This window comes from Pipistrellus hanaki (genome assembly GCF_964339955.1).
Source record: "Pipistrellus hanaki genome assembly, chromosome: 3".
Taxonomy (NCBI): Eukaryota; Metazoa; Chordata; class Mammalia; order Chiroptera; family Vespertilionidae; genus Pipistrellus; species Pipistrellus hanaki.
In genome coordinates this window covers 20,332,750-20,360,233 of record NC_140505.1, presented here as the reverse complement: position 1 = coordinate 20,360,233, position 27,484 = coordinate 20,332,750, and the positions used below count along the sequence as shown (strand labels likewise).

The 27,484-nt window shown below is 40.0% G+C and overlaps 1 protein-coding gene across 2 annotated transcripts; it reads right to left on the bottom strand.

Moving 5' to 3' along the window:
• BAG4 (BAG cochaperone 4) lies at window positions 1–27,455 on the bottom strand. 2 transcript variants are annotated; one of them, XM_084879751.1, is made up of 5 exons: window positions 27,136–27,455; window positions 17,379–17,486; window positions 6,298–6,552; window positions 4,947–5,201; window positions 1–3,877 (listed from the first exon to the last, which is right to left on the bottom strand). In XM_084879751.1, exons 1-5 carry the CDS (start codon window positions 27,403–27,405, stop codon window positions 3,392–3,394), a joined length of 1,374 nt encoding a protein of 457 aa, XP_084735877.1. In that variant the 5' UTR covers window positions 27,406–27,455; the 3' UTR covers window positions 1–3,391. The 2 variants fall into 2 exon arrangements, with proteins under 2 accessions (XP_084735877.1, XP_084735878.1); XM_084879752.1 differs by having other exon boundaries at window positions 4,947–5,141.
• Between the last annotated feature and the right edge of the window lie 29 nt (window positions 27,456–27,484).

Here is a 27,484-nt window from a genome sequence, read left to right as displayed (position 1 = left end):
TTGTATTTAACATGCCAAGGCTCGATAACTTTATTCAAGATTTTGACAAAAATTATCCTCAAAGTAATATAAATTTACACACTTTATAAAAGTCCAGATGTGAAATTTCAAGAAAATTTTGAATTCAGTCTAGAGTCAATACTAAGTCAAAAACTGAACCAAATTCACAAATCATAAATTCTACTTTCCTTCATAAGTTCATTATATTTTCTGAAACAGGTTACCAATTTAGTTTTCCTTTCTCTGATATTGGTATTTGGAATCAATTTAATAAGGTTTACATCTTTAAGTTCTAAGTTTGTACTTATCCTGAATATTTTGCTATAATTAAAAAATACAAATCCAGAAGTACTATCCCTTCCTTACAGAAGAATTCCAACCAATAAATGTAGAATGAGAGAAAGAGAAAATCACCATTAGACCACCACAGTAGTAATTGACAACGCAAGCAAGATTCACAATGGATACCAAAATGAGTGGGCAAAGGTTTAAGCAGAAACAGGGCATTTGCATAGTCTCAAAGTATCTTCAGCAAATATTTAGTAAATACAAAAGAAAGTAATTTTCAGTAGAGAATCCTAACAGACACCACTTTGGGTAGAGATTAAGATTACAACACCAGAAATACATTACAACATCAGGTGTCATAATATGTTGTCACAGATTGGAGGATCCTACAGACACACTGACAACTAAATGCAAAGTGGGATCCTAGATTGGATCCTGGAACAGTTAAGTAAAAAGGACATTAGTGAAAACTCTAAGAAAATCTCTACTTTTTAAACTCTCTAATAGTATTGTGTCAAGGCAAATTTCTTACTTTGGCAAATGGTCTATGGTTATGTAAGATGTTAACAGAAGGGGACTGATGTCACCCCAATAAATTTAAAATTTTTAAAAAGGTGTTATCAGAGAGCAAGTTGAGTGAAGAGTATACAGAAAATACTATTTTTACAACTCTTCAGGAGATCTAAAATTACCTGAAAATTAAAAAAATAACTTAAAAAACATACACACATATTTATAGATGTGCATAATATATATATATGTATATATGCATAAATCAGAACAATGGAAATTGGTATCTTGGGCACTCAGTTAAATAGTAGTGTTCTCTGCTGAATTATTCATTGTCTCACTTGTTTATGTTAACTTAGCTTTAAGGGTCCCCCCCCCCTCTAAATTTTGTTTCAAGTACAATTTTCTAATTTTCATTAAAAAGCCTTTTTAAAAATTCCTATATTAGGCCAAAAATAAAAATCCTAGAATAAAATTATCACCACATTACCTCATAAAATCACTCAACCCAACTGTAAGACCCAGCCATTATTTTTATTCCATTTTTTCTTATAATCAATTGCATTTCTACTAGAGGCCTGGTGCACCAAATGTGTGCACTGGGGAGGGGAGGTCCCTCAGCTGGTCGGAGCCCTTGGGGGATGTCCAACTGCTGCAGAGGCAGGAGAGGCTCCCGCCACCTCCACTGCACTCACCAGCAATGAGCCCAGCTTCCGGCTGAGCAGTGCTCCCCCTGTGGGAATGCATTGACCATCAGGGGGCGGCTCCTGCATTGCGAATCTTCCCCCTGATGGTCAGTGCATGTCATCCGACCAGTCAATTTGCACATTAGGCTTTTATTATATAGGATTGGTTTTGTTGTGGTTTTTTTTTTTTTAATAACAAGGATAGCAGACAGACTTATTATCATTAATAGGCCTGGCAGTCTAGAAAAAAAAAACAAAAAACAAAAAAACTATCACTTGGATATCTTATTAAGAAACAGCTGTTTTTCCAATAACAGATACTGTTTACTAAAAGTCACTTCAGGTGTGAAAAGTAAATTATTTACCTAAGTCTTCTATAAGATAGCATAGAACTACCCAAGAAAGCCCAGATAAGATCCTTTTCAATATTCCTTCTTAAATTTGGCTCTAAAATTATTGTTTTTAGTGGTAATAAGCATCATTTTATAAAACAGACAATACTTTCTATGCAATTTATTCTAGAGAAATAAACATCAAATTTACTTTTAAAAGAAAAAAAAATATTTCTCACTCTTACTATGGCTGATTCATTCCCTGAGCATGAATGAATTCTCTTTACCCTCATTGTTTTTTAATATAAAATGAACTGAAATCTGCTTATAGGGATCTTGATGGTGAAACTAATTCTTTAGGTGAAGAACAGCATTTCCATATAGTTTATTACTTTTACAGTTATTTCTACCTACTGTGGCATTTAATTTTTCATGTACCTATCACAATGCTGCATATGGAAGCAGCACTAGTAAAAAGATAATTAAGGGGAGGAAACGGAAATTTTAAAGTGTATCTTGCCGAGGCCAGTTTTGCTCAGTGGATAGAGCGTCGGCCTGCGGACTGAGAGGTCCCGGGTTCGATTCCAGTCAAGAGCATGTACCTTGGTTGCGGGCACATCTCCAGTAGGGGGTGTGCAGGAGGCAGCTGATCGATGATTCTCTCTCATCAATGTTTCTGGCTCTCTATCCCTCTCCCTTCCTCTCTATAAGAAATCAATAAAATATATATATTAAAAAAAAGATTAAAAAAATTATAAGGTGTATCTTTATCCAAATACAATGAAAGAGCAAAAAAGAAAAATTGGCCACAAATATTTTCATTTATATGCCCATGTCATTTCCAAATCGCCTTCTGCTATTAACATGAGAAGTAGAAGTGGTAAAACTCTAACCTAATGATCTATACAAAAAAGGAGACTATCTCAGAAACTCACTACACATTGCAATATATTCAAATGGTGAAAAGATATAAATTCATTCAGAAATACCATACTATCTGGCTGTCAATATAGTCTCTTGAATAATTATATTAAACATATTACTACAAAACGTACCAAGAAGTAGAGAATACTGTATTTGTGAATTGCAATAACAAAACAAATCAGAGGTCCCACAAAGCTAACGTCCAAGCTGTAATTACACGACGTGTATGCTGAAAGCAGTCACAATGTACAAAAATGTGACAAGTAATCCAGATGTTTTAAAAAACCTGTTTGTCTCAGATTTTATCCAGTCTCATCTGGTAGGTTTCTGATAAGCCTGTTACATAAAGTGTATTTCCCTCCTGATAAGAAACAGCTTGCAGATATCCATAAATCTCTTAGGAAGTGAGCCTACTTTGCAATATTGGTAACTCCAAAGTTTCCTATTACATTCATTCGTCTGAAAACTGAAAACAATTCATAATGAAAATGTTTTTCCAAGTCCTTTACCAGTTTTTCAAGTTTTAAATCAAAGGAAAATTGGAATGTATTGCTTCTTGTCATCAACAGGCATTTCAAAAAGAGGGTAAATAACCCAAATCAGGAGTATTGGTCAAGTTAGTAACAGGCTTCCCCTTTGTTCTAAATCCTTTCATAATCCTTTTTTTTCCAATTTTTCCAGTATGGCCTGGATTTTACAAACAGCCTCTTTCCTGGCCTGTCGGACAGAGTCCTGGCCCCCAGTTTCAACTGAATCCAGTTCCAAAAGTTCCTTGGTTAGCATCTCTTCCAGAAGCCAATATGCTTTGTCTGTCTTTTTTCCTATAAACTCTTCTACTTCTTGGTCAAGATATTGGACCTTCTCCATCACTTGTATGATTTTCTTAATACTTGGGGGAGTACCTTCATCTGAAGGCAAACACTCTTCAGGAAGATTATTACTTTGCTCTTGATTGCTGGGATGTTCACTGGTGGTGTTACCATACAGCTGAGGCTCAGCACTATACTGGACTTGGGAATCCAAATGATCTGAATTATCATTGCTCACTGTTCCCGAGGACTCATACTGATGGACACTGCAAGGAAAGTTGTGCCGGTTCATGCCTTGATCTGATTGGCTATAGGGGTATGAGGAATCCTTGAGGTGGGAGGGCAAAGGGGGAGAAGGCAGTTTTAATGGGAATCCATTAACATCAGATTTGTTAGAACACATCTTTTACCTAATCAGGAAGGTACATGAAAAGATTCCTCACCAATTATACTGGACCTCCCTCATTAATGATTTGAGAAAAACACAGCCCTAAAAATATTAAAGTGAGTGCTCTCTCAAGTAAAAGGCAGAGAATTCCTGAGTATAATGGATAGAATCTACCTGGGTAGTTCATCATGAACACTTCATAATCTACCCTTACTACCTCACAATTCACTGAATGACTTAATAAATATAAACTAGATAGTTTTGCCCATAAAAAAATTAAAACCTTAATGCACATCTTGAAAAACCAATCATATTGGTTTTGTCTTCTATCTATAGACTGAGATAATAAAATAAAAAGATTTGATTTAATGTTTAAATAGTATTACAACAAACAGTAAATGAGCTGTCTTTTAGAAATATTTCTTTTAGAAATCTGCTCTAAAAAAGGTGTGTGTTTGTTTTTTTTTTAAAGGAAACTGGGGCTAGATAAAGCTTTAGGTACCGTGTTTCCCCAAAAATAAGACATCCTCTGAAAATAAGACCTAGCGCATGGAAAGATAAGACATCCCCTGAAAATAAGACCTAGCACAACTTTGGGAGAAAAAATTAATATAAGACACTGTCTTATTTTCGGGGAAACAGGGTAGTAGTCATCAATGTTAAGTAATTAGTCCCCATGGCCAGGACCAGGTTCGGCTCAGTGGATAGAGCGTCGGCCTGCGGACTAAAGGGTCCCGGGTTCGATTCCGGTCAAGGGCATGTACCTTGGTTGCGGGCACATCCCCAGTAGGGGGTGTGCAGGAGGCAGCTGATCGATGATTCTCTCTCATCAATGTTTCTAACTCTCTATCCCTCTCTCTTCCTCTCTGTGAAAAATCAATAAAATATATATTTAAAAAAATAATAAATAATAATTAGTCCCCGCTTAACATAAACCAATGTAGAAGATTTTCATGCTGTGCTTTCTTAACCACCCAAACATCAAAAGAACAACCTTTAGGTCTCCTACCTTCGGCTGCTGCGGGGGTGATGATGGAGGTGGCTGAGGAGAGCCACCGCTAGGCCATGGAGAAGTACTTTCACTCATGTAAAGATTCCCAGGTGGTGCTGAGGGCGCAGCTGCAGGCCAGGGGTAACGGGTTCCCATTCCATAAGCATCAGGAGAAGCCCACGAGTCCTCTTGTGGTCGTATAGATGGTCCTGGCTGTGGAACACTACGATTATCATCCCCATAAGGATAATGGGGCAGGGTCATTCCAGGGTTCTAGATTGAAAAGAAGAAAATATGCTGGTCATTGCTAAAAAAAATAATAATAATAATTTTAAAGTAATGAAAATATCCTAGTTTTAACAGATTCTGAGATACTACCTCTTTCCTTAACAGAGTATATTTTAGTTATACTGAGCTAAACTGTAGCATCTCTGTTCAGTTATAGCCATTTTTCCAAGCCTAAAAAAGCTTGGTTCCAAAGATACCAGAGGCAGATTTGCTGATGATCAAATTCAGAAGGAATAGGGTCTAAAATTAAATGTCTGAAACACAATGTAAATTTGCCCCTACGTACCATAAGTAGACCCATATTCTATAAGGAAGCAGAAACAAAGACATATTGTGGATGAAAAAGGGGCCACATACTAAACCTGACAAGCTCAGGGAGGCCTGCATGGTGGGACTTACAAACTCAGAGACCAACCACTTGTAATGGTTTGAAATTAAAACTTCCTAACTAAAAGTGAGTCTTGGCGGGTAGTCATGTCCTAGGCCAGTATCTTCCTTGACAAGGACCAATCTTTACCTTAACTGAGCCTGTCTATTACCTTTTTGCATCTATGATAACATACCTTTGGAATGTCAGAGTAATCCCCTTTTTCCAGACCCTTCAGGGCACAATCTTCCACCAGAAAACTAGAGGACAGAACCCCTCATTGTTGTCTTGTTCTCCCACCTACTGGCTCTACATTCCGGAAGAGTTAACTGTTTACTATCCTGTACCCACCAATGTGAAAAAAATGTATGTCTCTCCATTTTACTCTTTATCCAACCCCAGAAATTTCCTTACTCTGCTTTCTCCCACCTCCCCAATTTTCCACCAGTAGACTCATGTAACCCTCCTTGGTTCTCCTCCTTTGATTCTAATGTAATAAGGTGCAAAACTGCCATTCTCTGAAGCATTTTCTATATCCACTAAGATTTTGCTTCCTGGCAATTGTCAGTTTGGCTCAAACTCATAAAAATTCTTCACAGGTTTGGATATTTCTTTTATCAACATATTATAATTCCTTTTAAAGTGAACAGAGAAATAAACATGACATCACTCATAGAATATTAAAAAATGCAAACCCAACAGAACAATGCTCACCTGTGGTGCAGGATACCCTGGAACCTGCGTCCTAAGAGGAGGAGCTTCAGTCTGGCAGTCCTGCTGGGGATACATCCAGCCAGAGACTGGGGCTGGGCTGTTGCCAGGTGAACGGTAAGTGCTTGGAACCTCTGTGGAGTAATTGTTCTGAGAATATCCAGGTGTGTAATAAGCCCCAGAATATGAGGCAGTATTTGCCCCCGGGCCAGTGGGGTATGGTGGGCCATATGCTCCATTTGTATAAGAGTTCAAACTCTGTAAAAAAAAGCAAAGTTGAGAGAAAGAAAAAAAATTGAGTCAGTGGTCAGCAAACTCATTAGTCAACAGAGCCAAATATCAACAGTACAATGATTGAAATTTCTTTTGAGAGCCAAATTTTTTAAACTTCTAACACCACTTCAAAATAGACTCGCCCTGGCCGTGGTATTTTGTGGAATAGCCACACTCAAGGCGCCAAAGAGCCCCATGTGGTTCACAAGTCGCAGTTTGCCAACTAGTGCCCTGACTTATTGCCCAACTTTGAAAACTTTGGAAAGAGATCAGTGGTTAATGAAAATATAAACTACTAAGCAATCTTTAAAGCATTCTTTCATATATTATAATCACATATCATATATTAAACTCAGACTATCTTTGTAGAATCTGTGTCATAACAATGGGAGAGTATATTGTGATGATATGCCTTAACAGGGGTCTTCAAACTACGGCCCGCGGGCCACATGCGGCCCGCAGAGGAGTCTGATCCGGCCCGCCAGGTTTTTTGGGCAGTGAGCGCAGCCGAGGTGTTACAGTAGGAATTAGTAGTTCATATAGTCCAGCCCTCCAGCTCTCTGAGGGACCATGATCTGGCCCCCACTTTAAAAAGTTTGAGGACCCCTGCTTAGAGCAATGCTTCTATTCCAAACATTTCCATAGGTATACATAATAATTAGATCTTACAGCAGAGAACTTGTACTCACAAACTGGGAAGTGGGTTCTAGGAAATGTGGATACAAGATGGCCAGCAGGGGAGGGTAGTTGGGAGGGACCAGGCCTGCAAGGGAGGGCAGTTGAGAGGAACCAGGGGGTGAAAAACCCTGCAGAGGAGGGCAGTTAGGGGTAACCAGGCTAGCAGAGGAGGGAAGTTGGGGGCAAACAGGTTGGCATGGGAGTGATCAGGCTGGCAGGCAGAAGTGGTTAGGGGCAATCAGGAAGGCAAGCAGGTGAGCAGTTGGGAGCCAGCAGTCCTGGATTGTGAGAAGGATGTGCAATCCACTGGGATCGGGTCTAAAAGTGCAGTCGGACATCCCTCGAGGGGTCCCAGATTGGAGATGGTGCAGGCTAGGCTGAGAGACAAACCCTCCCCCACCTCGTGCACAAATTTCATGCACCGGGCCTTTACTTAATAAAGTTGCACTCTTTATAGTAAAAAAGTTTTTTATGCTATTAAGAATGTCATTAAATCAAGTGTGTCTAGAATCTAGAGGGCTGCTAGGACCACAGCTTCTTCATTGGTATCTGAGCAGAGTATTGTGGGGGTTTTGTAATCCTTATCCAAGGATATTTTTCCATTGATTTTTAGAGAGAGTGTAAGGGAGGGAGAGAAACATCGATCTGAGAGAGACACACGAATTGGTTGTCTCCACCCTGGGATCATGTCTGCAACCAAGGTACGTGCCCTTAACAGATTCGAACCCAGGACCCTTCATCCACAGATGACACTCTTCTAAGTACACTATTTTAATGAAAAAGAAACATGTATCTGATGACAGCAAGCTGTGATGTGAAACATGTCAGCAGTTATGTCAAGAGATGAAATCTGAAACTGAAGAATTAAATAAAACATTTGACAGTCAGTGAATTTCTGAAAACTAGAGGCCCAGTGCACAGATTTGTGCACACTGAAAGGAAATTAATTAGAAGGTGGTCAGCGGACTGGGAGAGATGGGCCAGACACGCCCTGGAGCCAACCTCCCTTGGTCACATCTGGAGCAACACTGGGACTCAAAGGGTGTCTGCGAAGTGAGCAGGAGGGTCCCTCGGCCTGGCCTACGGGGATCGGGCCAAAGCCAGCAGTTCAACATCCCCTGAGCAATGTAGTAGTGCATGAAGCGGCAGGCAGCTGGGAAGGAGCCCAGGTTGGGCACCGCACCTGCTCATCCTTGCCCTGCTACGCCTGCTGTGCCTGCCACCGTCACCACTACCACTACCACCACCACCACCACCACGCAGTGCGCCATCGTGGAGGTGAGAGAGGTTTACTCTACCCAGCTGCTCTCGCCAGCATCTGGCATCCGTCAGTTAGTTGAGCAGCACTCCCGCTGTGGAAATGCACTGACCACAAGGGGCAGCTCCTGCGTTGAGCGTCTGCCCTGTGGTGGTCAGTGTGCATTACAGCAACTGGTCAAACGGTCATTCGGCTGTACAGTCACTCAGGCTTTTATATAGATAGATAGATACTCAATCTGGATTCCATAGGAAGTCAAGAGACTGGAACTTTTAAAATTCAGAGAAATTCCAACTGCTGCTCTTGTTCTAGATGTAAATATAGCCAGGCATGACTTAGCATTCAAAAGTGAAAATATGGCATTACATTGCAAGCTAAAGATTATCTAGTATGATATACTTCTACCAAAAGGTGATTTCACAGTTAATGGACTTTTGTATGGAAGTAGAATCCCAAGAAAAGTGGTCAGATCTCTCACTCAAAAAACAATACAGTGTTCAATGAATTCCCTTTTCATCTGATAAATGAATATCAAATAGCAAACATAAATAATAATAAAAAATTCCTCTAGCAACACCACAACTCCTCCTGTTTTGTTTCTATTGAAAAACATGGAAGGCATCACCACAAAATATTCCAAGATTTCACAATTATCAACAGTCAACATCAACTTGAATTTCTACTAATACTCATTTTTGGAATTGTCAAGTCAATTATCACCCCCCAGTTGCTTCCTCATGCATTACCTCTACAATTTTTGTCTCACAGGAGTACCTCACCATAGTATTTAATAAGCTGTATTTTACAACCTAGCTCCTTTAAATTAAATGAAAAAGTGATACAATGCCTTTTTGTATCATGATTTCTCAACTCAGAATGTTATAAAAGGACCTCAGTTCTTTGTTAGATCATCTCTATCTAACAAAGAACACCACAGAACACACAGGCACTCTGTGTTCTGTGGTGTAATCTGTTAGAAGCCAAGAGAATATCTCCTTTATCAGAAAATCAATGTGAAAACACCCAACATCTTCCATCCTCTCCTGCAGGGCCCCAGAGAAATAATTTGATCTGGCCGTGCCAAGGTATTAGGGGTGAGTTAATTAAATGTTTGACCACACCAGGCCTGGAGCAGCAGCTGCCAGGCTGGGAGCGGCCAGGCCCGGAGCAGCCAGGTCTGGTGCGGCCAGGCCCGGAGCAGCAGCTGCCAGGCTGGGAGCGGCCAGGCCCAGAGCAGCGGCTGCCAGGCTGGGAGCGGCCAGGCCCGGAGTGGCCGGGCCGGGAGCATCCGGGCCCAGAGCAGCCGGGTCGGGTGCGGCCAGGCCCAGAGCAGCAGCAGCCAGGTCCAGAGCAGCAGCAGCCAGGTCCAGAGCAACTAGGTCGGAAGCGGTGGTGACCAGACCCGGAGCAGCTGGTTGTGGAACAAACCAGAGCAACAGAGGCCAGACCCGGAGCAGCCAGGCCCGAAACAGCTCGCTCCTCGCCTGCCCCTGCCCCACGGCTGCCTCTCAGACATGGCTGGAAACTTTTGTGGGAACTTGAGGGTCTGCTGAATCAAGTGATGAAGGCTTAGATCTGGATGTGTTGAGTTAGTATAGGGCTGGGGTGTTGATCTGAGTGTGCCTTGGGTGGGGCCTGGATGAGGCTGGTTGACCTATTTGGAAATGTCTTTTATGTGAAATCTATCATTGGGCATGTGGTGGTATTATTGATATGAGAAAATGCTAAGTAACAGATTTACTATCTGAAAAGGGATTTACTATCGGGGAAAGGGAGGGAGGAAGAGACTGAACATAAACTGCACCTATGGATGAGGACAATGGGGGATGAGGAGAGGGGCGGAGGGTGGGGTGGGAACCTGGTGGAGGGGGGAAGAAATGAGGAACCTTTGTAACAATATGAACAATAAAGATTGATTTAAAAAATAAATAAATAAATAAAATAAAAAAATAAATGTTTGACCACATACAGCAGGCTAATTTTTAAGTTGATAATTTTGTATGGCCTGCAAATGATGTTACAAATATCCAAATGGCTCTTGGCAGAAAAAAGGTTCCCCAGCCTTGCTTTAGAAGGTACAAAGAAAAGAAGCTTTAGAAAACTAGGTTGAATTAATAATCAAAGAGAACATTTTACTTTTCTAAAAAACTGATTTTTAGAGAGAGGAAAGGGAAGAAGAGGGAGAGAGAGAGACATCTATTGTTGCCTCCCACATTCATATTGACCGTGATGGAACCGCAATCTGGGTATGTGCCCTGATCAGAATTAAACCCTCTGCCTTTTGGTGCACAGGACAACGCTCCAACCAACTGAGCCACACTGGTCAGGGCTCAATAAGCGGATTTTAAACAATCCACATCATTACTAGAAAACTGCATGTTTGTCATACAAATTAACTTCCTGTTTTTTAGACATCTTCATGGGTTCATAACTTTTCTCAAGTACCCCCTTTGTTGGTAGATCAGTGACCTAAAATGTGCATGTGCACAAAAGAACATGGAGTCAGTAGAATACGTATCAACCAGTTGCTAAAGATGTAGGTTAAAGATGAGATAACGATCATATTTCAGAAATGTTTCCAAGTTTTTAAGTCTTCTTCTGAAAAGTAGTCTGGCAGGCACAGCAAAGAACATAAATAAGTTCCTGGCCCAGTTTCAGAGCTCTGAAACAGAAGCCGAAGAGGAAGAAAATCAAGACAAGGCTTCTTTCACTTCCAGAAGTCCTTGATGGAAATGAAAGAGTTATTAGAGAAAACAAGAAGTAATCTTAGTTTAAAGAACTCAGGGAATACCTCACGAACTTCATCAACAGTCTGGTGACACAATATCTTCTGCCTCTGTATGAGTTGGTGTACTTCAGTGCTGCTCACACCCTGCTCCATGAATCGCCCTACATGCTCCTCTTAACAATCCTTACTATTAGCTGAAGAACGAAGCTCTGAAAAATGAGGAAAGCTATATATCAAACACTGCCCCAACAGCTGCACAGTACATAAACTGCACTTGAAAGTGAAGCAGGCTAATCAATGTGGTAGATTGATCAGAAGCCTTAGCAACATTAACAGCTTTTAAAGAAATGGATGTAAATTCCACACTCTCAGAAAACAAATACATGTAATTATGTATTCTTGGCTTATTAAAACTGTTCCTGAATTAGAATTTTTAAGATTTATAAACCCTATTAGATAGAAGAATAATCTATGTGGCAAGACTAACATGAAGTAGCAGCGAGAAGGCGAATGAATGTAACCATTTAATATTTTTTTTAAAAAAATAAACCAGTCATATCTACATATCACTACAAGAGTCTGTTTTGATCAGAAGATAAACTGTAATTCCCCCATGATGTTTCATCAGAAAATACATGTGCTATCCCATTCAGGTAATGTCTACATACCTTTGGGTCACTATTGTTGCTTTCAAAAAATCATTACAAATAATAAGTGACTCTTTCTTAAACATATGTAATATATCCATGTAATAAATTCCTTCACATAAGAGGGGGAAATGCCATGTCCTAATAACAATCTTTACCAATAAGATCAACTGATGTAATCATGAAAATTAGCACTGCTAAGAAAAATTGTGATTCATGACTTAAGAGTTATGTCATTCTCTCACATTAACTGTAAAAGTAATGCATGCTACTCCTCAAATTGATTTATATGCAATCCCAATGAAAATCCTAGGTTCCTTTTGTGCTGAAATTAAAAGGTAATCCTAAAATTAGTATGAAATTGCAAGGGACCCAGGACAGCCAAAATAATCTTGAAAAAGAAAGTTGGAGGATTCATCCTTACTGACTTCAAATTTTATTACAGAACTATAGTAATCAGAACAACCTGATATTGCCATAAACTCATATATATGGTCAACTGATTTTCAACAAAGGTACCAAGATAATTCAATGAGGAAAGACTAGTCTTTTCAACAGATGGTACTAAATATTTGGATAGGCATGTGGAAAGGAATGAAGTTGAACCCTACTTCTCACCACATACAGAAATTAACTAAAAGTGGATCACAGTCCCCTAAATATAAAAGCTAAAACTATTTTTTTTAAAGTTCTTAGAAGAAAACATAGGAGCAAATCTCTGTGACCTTGGCTTCAGTGATGGTTTCTTAGATAGAGCACCAAAAGCAAAAGCAACAAAAGAAATAAAAGACAAATTAGACTTCAAAATAAAAAACATTAAAATTAAAAACATTTGTGCTCCAAAGACACTATCAAGAGAGTGAAAAGCCCTGACCCATGTAGCTCAGTTGGTTGAGCGTCATCCCATGCACCAAGAGGTCACCGGTTCAATTCCCGGTCAGGGCACATGCCTGTGTTGCAAACACCAGTAGGGGGTGTGCAAGAAGAAGCCATCTGCCCTAACCAGTTTGGCTCAGTGGCTGGCACGTTGGCTTATGGACTGAAGGATCCCAGGTTCGATTCCAGTCAAGGGCAAGTACACTGGTTGTGGGCATCCCCAGAAGGAGGTGTGCAGGAGGCAGCTGATGGCTATTTCTCTCTCATCGATGTTTCTAACTCTCTGTCTCTCTTTCCTCTCTGTAAAAAATCAATAAAAATATATCTTTAAAAAAAAAGAATTGATTATATTAACATATTGATGAAAAAAAGGGAACATAATGTGTTTTTTTAAGTTAATTATTCAGCCCCATAAAAAACTTATTGCTATTATTTCAGCCTGCATATCACTAATAAATTAGAACAGAATAGAATATAGTATCCAACTATTTGAAATCTATCAGAATTATATTAATATAGTTTATAGTGATATTAATTTTAATTCTGCAGAGTACATGAATTCTGACCTGGATCTAAAATTCAAATTCTTTGAAAGCTACTTAAGTGCAGCCATTGTAAAACTAAATATACGACAATCATGTTTTTAAAATATTATTTGCATATAAAATATGGTATCTAGAAAAAAAAATAGAAGGAAATACGGAAATGTGACAATTATTGCTTTATTAAGTGGCAATATTAGGGTGGCCAGATTATGCGTGACTAACTTTTTAAACATTTCCTCATTGGTAGAATCATCTCTGAAAAAAGTAACTTGTCTATATTTAATAACGATGTATTCCATACCCTAGTATTTGCATCAAAGTGACTGCATATAAGCAGCTTTCAAATAATTTGAATGTTAGATCCAGATCAGAGTTCATGTAAACTAAGGTTCTCTGCAGAATTAAACTTTCAGATTACCCCAGAACCATGTTGGCAAACTGCGGCTCGCGAACCACATGAGGCTCTTTGGCTTTTTGATTTTTAGCTCAGTTGGTTGAGCGTCATCCCATGCACCAAGAGGTCACCGGTTCAATTCCCGGTCAGGGCACATGCCTGTGTTGCAAACACCAGTAGGGGGTGTGCAAGAGGAAGCCATCTGCCCTAACCAGTTTCGCTCAGTGGCTGGCACGTTGGCTTATGGACTGAAGGATCCCAGGTTCGATTCCGGAGCACAAAATACCACGGAGCACAAATTTCGGAGCACAAAATACCACGGCTTGGGCAAGTCTATTTTGAAGAAGTGGCGTTAAAAGAAGTTTAAGTTTAAAAAATTTGGCTCTCAAAAGAAATTTCAATCATTGTACTGTTGATATTTGGCTGTTGACTAATCAATTTGCCGACCATTGCCCTAGAGAAATCCTTATCTCATACAGAAAAGTAAGAAACAATGTTGATTAAAAAGAGCAAGGAGAGAATGCTAGTGTAAAACCACTCAGATCAAGGTTTAAAACATTAAATAATAGTATATAAATATATACATAACCAGTAAAAGCATAAGAACATATGCATAATAAATATAACTTCAGAAAATGGAAAGAAACGTTATATGAGGCTCCAATTGTATTTGTTTTACTTCTTTTTAAAAATCTGAAACAAATGTGGCAAACTTAAAAACTAACAAAGGAACTGGATTTAAAAATGTACATATTTTTTTCTATACACTTTCCATATGTTTGAGAAGTCAATTTAAAATTATATATATATATATATATATATATATATATATATATATATATATTTTTTTTTTTTTTTATTGATTTCAGAAAGGAAGAGAGAGGGAGAGAGAGAGATAGAAACATCAATGATGAGAGAGACTCATTGATTGGCTTCTTCCTGCACGATTGAGCCTGCAACCCAGGCATGTGCCCTGACTGAGTATTAAATCATGACCTCCTGGTGCATAGGATGATGCTCAACCACTAAGCTATGGCCAGGCAGAAGTCAAATATTCTTACTCCAAAGGCAAAACAACAAAAGCAAAAAAAATAAGTGGGACAAGTATCTGCACAGCAAAGAAAAAAACATGACAAAATGAAAACACATTTCTCCTACTAAATGGGAGAAAATGTTTGCAAATTCTATTTTTGATAAGGAGTTAATATCCAAAATATATAAAGACCTCATACAACTCAATAGCAAAAATAATCAGATTAAAAATGGCATATGATCTGAACAGATATTTCTGCAAGGAAGATGTATAGATGGCCAGCAGGTACATGAAAGGGTCTTAATATCACTAATCACCGGGGAAATGTAAATCAAACCACAATGAGAATAGCACCCCATACCCGTTAGAATGCCTATTATCAAAAAAAGGCAAGAAATGCCGATACCGGTTTGGCTCAGTGGATAGAGCATTGGCCTGCGTACTGAAAGATCCTAGGTTTGATTCCGGTCAAGGGCATGTACCTTGGTTGTGGGCACATCCCCAGTAGGGGGTGTGCAGCAGGCAGCTGATCAATGTTTCCCTCTCATCGATGTTTCTAACTCTCTATCCCAATAAAATATATTAAAAAAAAAAAAAAAAAAAAAGGCAAGAAATAAGTGTTGGCATGGATGTAGAGAAAAGGGAAACTTTTTGCACTGCTGGTGGGATTATAAATTGGTGCAGCCACTATGAAAATCCTCAAAAAATTAAAAATAGAACTACCACATGACCCAGCAATGGCATATCTGGGAATATATCCAAAGGATACAAAACATTAATTCAAAAGGTATTTATACCCCCATGTTCAATAAAGTATCCTATATAATAAAAGCCCATCAAACAAACCATGGAACAAACAAGACGACCACTCAACCAGTTGCTATGACACCCACTGACCACCAGGGGGCAGATGTTCAATGCAGGAGCTGCCCCCTGGTGGTCAGTGAGCTCCTACAGTGGGAGTGCTACTTGGTAGACGAGGATGAGTGGCTACTCCCACAGCAGGCCACGCCCCACACCAGTGCATGAATCCCGTGTATCAGGTCTCTAGTTATTTATAATAGCCAAGACATGGAACAACAAAATGCCCATAAATGGATCAACAGATAAAGAAAATGTGGTATATGTATACAATGGAATATTATCCATCCATGAAAATAGAAGAAAATGTTGCCATTTGGAGCTACATGGATGGACCTTGAGGGCATTATGCTAAGTGAAATAAGCCAGATGGAGAAACACAAATATCATATTATCTCTTTTATATGTGGAATTTAAACAAAACACAAACAGGCCAACACAAAGCTACCGAGAACAGACTGGTGGTTTTGAGAATGAGAGGGAGGGGCAGCAGGAATAAATTAAGGCAGTCAAAAGGTACAAAATTCCAGCTATCCTATATAATAAAAGAGAAACATTTAAATTGACTGCACCTCTGCAATGCTCACCAGCCAATCAGTAGTGAGTATGCAAATTAACCCAGCAAAGCTGGTGGGTTAATTTGCATACACAGGTACCGGGCAGAGAGCAGAGCAGGAGAGCCGGTGGAAAGTGGAGCAGCTTGGGGAACTTAGCTCCCCAAGCCACCAGATGGAGAGCAGAGAGGGAGAGCTGGCAGCTTGGAGGACTTGGCAGAGCGGAGGCCGTGGGACAGAGACAGAGCAGGAAGGGAAACCAAGAGCGCAGGGAGCACCAGGAATTCTGGGAGTAGTAGTTCTGGTGGCAGCCCCAGGACCAGAAGTGGAAGCCCCAAGCATGGGGAGCACCAGAAATGCTGGGAGTTGTAGTTCTGGTGGCAGATGGGTCTCCTAGACACTAGAACAAAGTGAGCCTGAAGCAAGTTACTGTTGTGGTAGGAGATAGAGAGAAAGCAAATATGAGAGACATAAATAAAATCAGTGTCTAGGAAAAATTAAAAGGAAGGTATCCTAAAACTTCCAGGAAATCTCTACCAATGAAGCAAAGAAAAAAAAAAGCCTCTATTATTCTGTGAGCAACAAACCAAACTGGGTTGGAGTCTCAGACAATTGGCTCATATGATTGCAAAGACAGACAGAAACTCCCAGATGGGAGAGGGCTCCCCTGAGGGCTCCCAGATTGGAGAGGGTGCAGGTCAGGATGAAGGACCTACCCCCCCACCCCCGTGCACAAAGAAAAATATAAATTATGAAGATGTAATGTACAGCATGGTGACCATAGTTAATACTGTACTATATATTTCAAAGTTGCTAAAAGAATAAGTCTTAAAATGTTTCATCACAAAAAAATAAAATTTGTAATTATGTATGGTAATGAATGTTAACTAGACTTATCATTTTGCAATATATACAAATATTGAATCATTATGTTATATACCTCAAACTAATGTTATATATTCCAAGTATATTTCTAAAAAAGATCAAATTTTTAAAAATTTTATTTTTGTTTCCAGAGCCTGAGAAATAAACTATTATGCCTTAAGCTATCTTTGTTATAGGTAATATTTGCCTAGATATTTCTTTATCTTTGAGTTAAAAATATTAAGATGATTAAGATAGAATATATTCAATAACAAAACCCCAAACATCATTACTATGAAATGTCCATAGTTCCTGAAAAATAAAACAGTTCATTAAGAAAATACTCAGAAACTCTGTCAATTTTAGACCATACCTGGCCTTGCATTTCCGGTCTTACAGGATATGTATTTGTTGGGTAAGGTGCCCTAGGTCGGGCAGAGTTCCAGTAGTTGGAATTGTAGCTAGGATATGGTGGCTGCTCCTAAAACAAAAAAACAAAAGAGGAAAATAAATGCACTTTTACTAACATTGTTACATTATTCTGAAAGTTGATTGAGACAGATATAAGTTTCAAAAAAGAAGAAAAAGCACTAAACCCCTCTATAAAATCAATTATCAGATATATGATAAATATCACATGACCTTGAACAGGGGTGGGGAACCTTTTTTCTGCCAAGACCCATTAAAATATTTATAACATCATTCATGGGCCACACAAAATTATCAACTTAAAAATTAGCCTACTATATTAGGTAAAACATTTAATTAACTCACCCCTAATGCCTTGGCAGTGCCCGACCAAACAATATGGCCCATGAGCTGCATGTTTCCCACCCCCGTCCTAGAACAAAACAATATTGACTGTCAAGTAAAAACCTGTTCTTATGCACTATGTCAATACACCAGACCATGCTGAAACCGGTTTGGCTCAGTGGATAGAGCGTCGGTCTGTGGACTGAAAGGTCCCAGGTTCGATTCCGGTCAAGGGCATGTACATTGGTTGCAGGCACATCCCCGGTAGGGGGTGTGCAGGAGGCAGCTGGTAGATGGTTCTCTCTTGTCAATGTTTCTAGCTCTCTATTCCTCTCTCTTCCTCTCTGTAAAAAATCAATAAAATATATTTTAAAAAAATAAATAAAATCCATAAAAAATAATACTTCCAGACCAAATACTATATAATAAGTGATAATATATAAATTGATCATCACTCCAACATATAAGATGGCTGACCCCATGTGGACACAAGATGGCCACTACAAGATGGCTAGCAGGGGAGGTTAGTTGTAGGCAATCAGGCCAGCAAGGGAGAGCAGTTAGGAGCGACCAGGTCTGCAGGGGAGGAAAGTTAGGGGTAACTAGGCCAGCAGGGGATGGCAGTTGGGGACAACCAGGCCTGCAGGGGAGGGCAGTTAGGAGCAACTGGGCAGGCAGGGGAGCAGTTAGGGATCAATCAGGCTGGCAGGAAGAAGTGGGTAGGGGCAATCAGGCAGGCAGCAGGTGAGCGGTTGGGAGCCAGCAGTCCTGGATTGTGAGAGGGATGTCGGGCCTAAATGGGCAGTCAGTCAGACATCCCTCAGATTAGAGAGGTTGCAGGCTAGGCTGAGGGACAACCCCTCCCCATGCATGAATTTCATGAACCGGGTCTCTAGTGCAGTGTTTCCCAACCTTCTCTCATGATGAGAATCACCTGGTGGAGTTGTTAAACCACAGATTCCTGAATCCCAACTAAGAAGTGCTAACCTAGAATTTTTGGGAACATATAGGTAAAATTGTATACTTAACTAGTGCTCTAAGACAGATGTTATATACAGAGCACTAAGTTAGGTATGCAATTTTACCTATATGTTCTCAAAAATTCTAGTTTAGCACTTCTTAGTTGGGATTCAGGAATCTGTGTTTTAACAACTCCACCAGGTGATTCTCATCATGAGAGAAGGTTGGGAAACACTGCTCTAGTGATATATAAAGGAATTTTACTATGTCAAGATGATTAGCAAAACCAGAAATATTAGATTCCTTTATCCCTTTCCAATCACTAACTCCATCAATAAGGAAATGTAATTAATGCATCAAAATTATAGTTCTTTGCCATTGTTAAGAAGGGTAGTATTTACTTATTTCAATAACTCTGGATCTTGAAAGTATTATTACTAAACTTTACTTCAAATTTACTTTATTGAACTTTTAGTATTTCAAATACATAAAACTTCAATACTCAACTTCTTTGCCCGGCTACTCTTGTTTTTTCACATTCCTCTACACTCTGTTATGGCTCAGCTTTGTGCTGGCAACCTACAACTAACTTCATATCAGAAATTGATATAGAACAATTTCGTAATTTTCTCCAAGGAGAAAATCTAGTTATGACATTAAACTCTACAGCATTTAAGTCCAACTCAAAAAGTTAATGTAATTATTTGCAATAAGCCAATAAACTCTGATGAGTCAATATCAACTCAAAATTTTTCAGTCTGATTTAATATATACATTTGTTACTCTATAAGCTGTTATTGTGCTTTGAATTTTGTAGTTTAAATATAGTTTTAAGCTTAAACAGATCTTTAAGTTTTCCCAAAAAACTGTGAATAGAGTTTCACAAAGAAATTTACTGGCACTGTGATCACTGAAAGTTTAATTTTTACCATCTTAGCTTAATTACAATACTTAACAGTTTCATAAAACTGTTTCTAAAGCTTGTAATTATTCTCAATGACAGTATACAAACTGGGCAAATAGCATCTCCTTTACATAATATAGAAAATAGAAAACAGCAAGATTAAAAAATGTTTCGAGCAAACTTCAGATCCTAACTACCAAATTTCTCAACCAGGCAAATTCCCCCGATTAATACATTTCCTTCCTTCTCCTGGTTAAAGGGTGAGCGTTTGACTAATTGACTTCTCTCCGCCAAGAATTTGAATCTTGAGCCGAGACCGGTTTGGCTCAATGGATAGAGCGTCGGCTTGGGGACTGAAGGGTCCCGGGTTCGATTCCGGTCAAGGGCATGTACCTTGGTTGCGGGCATATCCCCAGTGGGGGGTGTGCAAGAGGCAGCTGATCGATGACTCTCTCTCATCGATGTTTCTAACTCTCTATCTCTCTCCCTTCCTCTCTGTACAAAATCAATAAAAATATTAAAAAAAAAAAAACTTAAAAAAATAAATTAAAAAAAAAAAAAAGAATTTGAATCTTGAGCAGAGATGAAAAGACAAGAGTTGAAATTAACTCACTCCAGTGGTGGTCAACTAATAACTTATTCCCCAGAACTATTTTGGTTTTTTCTTTCCTACTGATTCTCTGAGGTACTCCACATTTTTACTACCTCTCCACCCTCCCATTCTTCATGACACCCGTGTCCTCATTTCCTTCCTTCCTTAATCCCTTGTCACTCTTTCCTTAGATATACCCTGTTTCCCCGAAAATAAGACAGTGTCTTATATTAATTTTTGCTCCCAAAGATGCACTAGGTCTTATTTTCAGGGGATGTCTTATTTTTCCATGAAGAATACGGTACACATTTATTGTTAAATAAAAATAAAGGAAATTTATTACCTGTATAAGGTACGGTAGTACGGTAGTTGTCAACACAAGCCAGACAAACTGTGAATCCTACAGTATCAAGAATTTACTCATTTATTCAATGACAATCATGTCATCATCTTCTGGAACATCATCATAACAATCCAATTCCTGAATTTCCTGGTGAATTTCTTGTGACTCCATTTCTTTCAGAATCAGTGGACCAAATCTCTCATGTTTAGCAATAGCATTCTGAGACAGAGACTAGGGGGGCCTTATTTTCGGTGGGATGCCTTATATTTCACTCAGAAGAAAACCTGTAAGTAAGTCTTATTTTCGGAGGATGTTTTATTTTCGGGGAAATACGATACTCATTCTACAAACAAAACACTAATCCAATATAAAACCAAATTACCCACTGACTTCACATCTATATTTCATCTAAATATCTGGGGGAGGAAAACACAAGCTCTCTGATTTCACTATAAATTCATGACCACAAATTTCAGGTAGACACTCAGTACAGCCTAGCAACTATATTGCACTTCCTTTATGTTCATCACACTTTCCTGAACAACCATTCTATTCTTGTCCCACCCTTCATTTTTCAACTGACAACTTTATCTCACATTTCATTTAAAATAAAATAAAGAAAAAGCAGCAGCAGCAATAAGACAGGAATTCCTTCATCTTCCTATTAAATCTACCAAATACCATATCTGTCACTGTCTTCACAGAAAGCATGAATGAAGTGTCCTTGGCCCTACTTCTTCCACAGTCTGGGCCATATAACTTCTTCCCAATACTTTATTCCTGCAATTATCCTATTCTTTCATGAATTATCTATTTCTCCTTGTAGAGCAGATTACCTCCAACAGAATACAAACCTGTCCTCAGGACTACCCTAAACAAATAATGTAATACTAGAGGCCCAATGGATGAAAATTCGTACTTATTCCCCAGAACTATTTTCTGGGGAATAAGTACAAATAAGTAGGCCTTCCTTCCCACAGCTGCCAGCACCGACTCCGGCTTCCCTCTGGCCCCGCCGGCAGGCGCTTCGGACCGGGCAGCTTCCCTTCGGCCCCGGCTTTGTCCACAATGACATCCAGTCTAATTAGCATATTACCCTTTTATTATTAGAGATTTTTAAACTACCATAACTAACAATGGTAAGAGATTGGGTGTATAAATAAACAAGATTAACAATAACTTGATAATTACTAAAATTGAGTGATGGATATCTGGGATTTTTATTATAATAGTCTCTTTTACATCTGTTTGAAAGTTTCTATAATAAAAAGTTAAAAAGCAAAACTGTGGGGAAGGGATTGAAAGTAGACTTCCCATAAATATACGCTGTTTTGAACATTTAACTTTATAACAATTTAAATATTTTACATAACTATAAGAAATAATGAAATGCTTTTAAAACACTAAAAAGAAAGCAAAATCTACTGAGTATTGAATTGAAAGAACAACCTCACAAAGAGGAGCTATTTCAAGTGGACATAAACCACAGTAATTTGATCAACATCCCTACTGGGATATGCAAAATTTATAGAGTACTAAAAACAAAACAAAAACTTGAAGTTTCAATTCAGTCATCATCTGAATAATTACCAACATTGTTAGTATTTTTGATACTGTTGTGTGGGCACTATAGTTGCAAATGAATGATTATGCTGTGTGGTTGAAAATCAGTATTATCACAGTAGGAGATAAGAGATAAAAGAATAACAAAATTTTGCATTTGTAATAGTTAATTTGAATTGGAACTATCAGTAGGAATTCAAAAGATAACCACACACCAAAAAATACTTAATCCAAATAACTCAAACAGTTTTCTTCTTTTAAAAAAAAATATATTTTATTGATTTTTTACAGAGAGGAAGGGAGAGGGATAGAGTCAGAAACATCAATGAGAGAAAAAAATTGATCAGCTGCCTCCTGCACACCTCTCACTGGAGATGTGCCCACAACCAACGTACATGTCCTTGACCAGAATCAAACACGGGACCCTTCAGTCCACAGGCCAACGCTCTATCCACTGAGCAAAACTGGTCAGGGCTCAAACAGTTTTCTTAACGGATATCCTTATTGGTATATTTACTTCAGAGAGGAAGGGGGAGAAAAAGAGAGAGAGACAGAGCCGAAACCGGTTTGGCTCAGTGGATACAGCATCAGTGACTATTTGGGAACCTAACTGAGCTCTGTCTCTCTATTCCCACTGTAATCCTCCTCCAAAACAGCTCCCCGGTGATCCCTGCCTCCTGGTATTCACATCTTTGTGAACTTGCTTCCCACATTGTGCCACAGTTGATCTCTATGACCAACATGATGGTATATCACTTCTGAGATTAGGTTGTAATCTCATCTGTGCCTTCCAGCTTCCACGAACTCTCTTTGGATGACTTGTTCTGGGAGAACATGTAAATCATCTAGGGATCTTGGTAAAATGCACATTCTGATTCATGTGAATCTTGGGCAGGGCCTGAGATACAGCATTTTCAACAAGCTCTTAGGTAATGCAGATGCTTTAAGTATAGCTCAGGGAGCAAACTGCAGTGCTCTAAGTATAGCTATATTTTAATACGTAAAGATAGAGTCAGGTCTTTGTAGTAATTCAGTACATCATCTTACTATATTGAATTCCACAGAGTAATGCTTCTCAAACATGAGTGTGCATACAAATCACCTGCATATCTTATTAAATTGCAACAGTAAGTCTAGAGCAGGAGATTCTGCATTTCCAGCAATCTCCAAGCAATACTGAAGCCTCTGGTCCAAGGACCACATTTTTAATTTTTTTAGTAATAAGGTTTTTTGTGGGGTTCTAAAAAATATTTTTATTTCAGAGACGAAGGGAAAAGGAGAGAAAGATAGAAACATCAATGATGAGAAAGAATCGTTGATCAGCTGCTTCCAGAACACCCCCACTAGGGAATGGAGCCCGCAATCTGGGCATGTGCCCTGACTAGAAGTAGAACTGTGGTCCACGCTCAACCACCACCACCGAGCCACACTGGCCAGGCAAGTAATAAGGTTTTAAAAGGCTCCTAATATCTTTTGTTTGTTTGTTTAACATATTCGATTATAGGTAAATGTAAACCTTATATGTCCAAACCAAAAATAAAGTTAAAAGACAAATAAGAAATTTGGAAAGAAACATTTGCAACATCCATGACAGCATGCATATCTTTTACCTTCATTTTCTATTGCTGCATAAATTACAATCCTATACTTTTCAAGTTTCAGAAATATCAACTAGAAAGATAAACTCTTGAAATAGTTTACAAATACCCATTACACAGTCCAGCTTTACATCCAACTACTCCAGCACCTTCACCACCCTATGTGCACACCTGTGCTCCAACCATGGCTTACAACTGCCTCTGCTGTACTAAAATCTTAACTTCGGTAACCTTACTCTGAAAACACACTTTCTAAAATTTTTTTTTTCAATTAACAAATACTTATTGAGCATCTAACACACTTTTGTTTTGGTAACACAAGCCCACGTCGAAGTCTTCAGTTTAAGACTTCTCTTGCCCAGCCAGCGTGACTCAGTGGCTGACCTATGAACCAGGTCACAGTTCGATTCCTGGTCAGGGCACATCCCTGGCTCGCCAGCTCCATCCCCAGTGTGAGGCGTGCAGGAGGCAACCAATCAATGATTCTCTCTCATCATTGATGTTTCTTTCTCTCTCTCTCCCTTCCTCTCTGAATTCAATATATATATATATATATATATTTTTTTTAAGACTTCTTTCTATCCCTTCAATTGATCTGCCATCTAGCTTGCCTATTTATAGGCTGAACATTTCATCACTCTAACATGGGATTAAAGTCTCACAGGCTACTTATTCCAGATTTAGACAGAGAAAATACAGACCCTTCTTCACAATTAACCTTTCACTACTACATGTTTTTTGCTCACATAATTTTAAAGATACCATACTATAAAACCCGCTCCTTTTTTTATTTAATAAAAATGTACAGCTGGTGGGATCTGTTGTTCATGTATCTTCTCCAGCAGCTGGGGCGTCCCCACCTTTGGTGTTTCTGGTGTAAATCATGTGAGCTCTGTGCTTTTGAGACTAGTTTAATAAGTACTTTACTGAGGAGCTCCTGAAAGACTGCTCTGGCCAAGGAGCCACGAATCTTCAGCCTCTAGACCACAGCCGGGAGCCGAAACCGGTTTGGCTCAGTGGATAGAGCGTCGGCCTGCAGACTGAAAGGTCCCAGGTTCGATTCCGGTCAAGGGCATGTACCTTGGTTGCGGGCACATCCCCAGTAGGGGTTGTGCAAGAGGCAGCTGATCGATGATTCTCATCGATGTTTCTAACTCTCTATCCCTCTCCCTTCCTCTCTGTAAAAAATAAATAAAATTAAAAATTAAAAAAAAAAGACCACAACTGGGGTTATAAGCTTGTAGTTGAGAACTTCCTTACAGAGCTTGTCATATGTGGCTTTGTCATGCAAGACCAGGTAAAACCCACCCTTTTAAAGTGTACAATTCAATGGTTTGTATTTCTTTCTTTTTTTAATATATTTTATTGATTTTTTTTACAGAGAGGAAGGAAGAGGGACAGAGAGCCAGAAACATCGATGAGAGAGAAACATCGACCAGCTGCCTCCTGCACACCCCCTACCGGGTGTCCACAGCCAATGTACATGCCCTTGACCGGAATCGAACCTGGGACCTTTCAGTCCACAGGTCGATGCTCTATCCACTGAGCCAAACCAGTTTCGGCTGTATTTCTTTCTTTATTTATTTAGATAGTTAATGTTCACCTGAGGATTTTTTCCCATTGATTTTTAGAGAATAGAAGGGAAGGAGGGGGAAAGAGGGAGAGACAGAGAGGGAGAGAGAAAAAACATAGATGTGAGAGATACATCGACTGGTAGTCTCCCGTATGCACCTGGATCAGGCCAAGGATTGAATCGGCAACCCTGGTATGTGTCCCTGAGGGGGAATCAAACCCTCCACACTTTGGGAGCCGGCTAGCGCTGTAACCATCGAGCAGCGCCGGCCTGGGCTCAGTGGTTTTTAGTATAGTCAAAGTTGTGCAATCATCATCACAATCTAATTCCAGAACATTTTCATCATTCCCCACAAAAAAACATACCCTTTATCTACCACCCCCAATGTCCCCAGTCCCCCAGACTCTGGCAACCAGTAAGCTTTCTATTTTTATAGATTTGCCTATCTGGGCATTTCATATAAATGAAATCATAAAACATGTGGTCTTTCCAACTGGCATTGTTCATGTAGCAGAATGTTTTCCAGGTTCATTCAGGTTGCAGAATGTTATATATCAGTACTTCTTTCCTCTCTATGGCTAAATAATTCCACTGTATGAATATACCATTTTTCAGTTTTTAGGCATTTGAATTATTTCCACTTTTTGGCTACTTGAATTTGAATATACGTGTACAAGTTTTTATGTGGACATATGTTTTCAGTTCTCTTGGATGTATCTCTAAGAGCAGACTTGCTGAGTAATATGCTAGCTCTCTCTACGCCTAACATTTTCAGCAACTGCCGAACCATTTTCCGAAGCACTGAACCATTTTACATCCCCATCAGCAATGAATGGGAATTTCACCGTTACACCTTCCCAGCCATGAGAATGCTATAATTCCTGAACGAAAGGAGCGATGAGTCCCACGCCACATTATGGGAATTCTCTAGGACGAACACTGCGTTAACAAAGCATTTTTAGTACCGTAGCTTTTCTGGCAGAAACACAAGAAATAAAATGGCACAGGTCCGATTATACTGATGAGCAAACGAGTTGACCTCTGAGAGACAACGGTTCTTTGATCGTAAAATAAGAGATGCTGTGTGTAATAACATGTATGTTTGCAGCCGCCGTGTGAAGATTAAATAAACTCCCTCACACAGGTGAAAGTGCTTCCCAACATTTGATTGTTCGTGATTCAGCCCTGGGCAAAGCATTCAGGGCAAAGGCTAACTGCCCCGATCCCTCCCCGCCCGGATCCTTCGCGTTCCTGCCCCGCGCGGGAGGGGCGGCGGGTGGCGGCGGGGCTGCGGCCGCCCCCCCGCGCCGGGAGGGCCGGCCTGACGGGCTGCGCAGGATCCATTGCGAGAGCTCGACAAGCAGAGCTGGGTCCCTTCAGCCCGTCACCGATCCCAGGCGAGAGATTCCGCATCCTCGATTTATTTTTTTTTAATATATTTTATAGATTTTTTACAGAGAGGAAGAGAGAGGGATAGAGAGTTAGAAACATTGATCAGCTGCCTCTTGCACATTCCCTACTGGGGATGTGCCCGCAACCAAGGTATATATGCCCCTGACCGGAATCGAACCCTCTGTTTAGCTTAGCGAGTCAGCGCACGATCTTTTTTCCTTTTTTAATGCTAATTAATACACATTTATTTGGGTCGACGTGGAAAAGGAGGGGCAACGAAAACACGAGCATATCCCCCCCCCTCGCCCCCGACCCGCGATCCCAGTCTCTCATCACTGCGTACTTCCCCAAAAGGTAAACAAATATGACACCCGATCCTTTACGAACTCCGCAGGTACATCTCTCTCCATGGCCCCCAAAGAAACCCCTAGGGCAAATGGCGCAAAGCTTACCTGGTGGCTTCCCCCAGCTCGACCTGGCTCCGTCCAGGTGCCTCCGGAGGGATAGTAGCCATCGCCTCCTCCGCCTTCTCCCGGCCAGGTGGTCTCCGCCGGGCCGCCCCCGCGCCCCCGCCAGGAAATGGGAGGCTGGGGAGGTTCGGGACGAGGAGGATATAAGGGCGGAGGTGGGTGCACGGGCACGTCTCCACCCCCAGGCCCGTAGTAGCGGCCGTAAGACGAACCATCACTGGGGCCATAGCCCGAGCGCCTGAGGGCCGACATGGGCTCTACTGCCCCTAGGAGCTTCCCGCCCCCCACAGGCGCCCACTGCGCAGGCGCCAGCCGGCGAGCGGGAATGGAC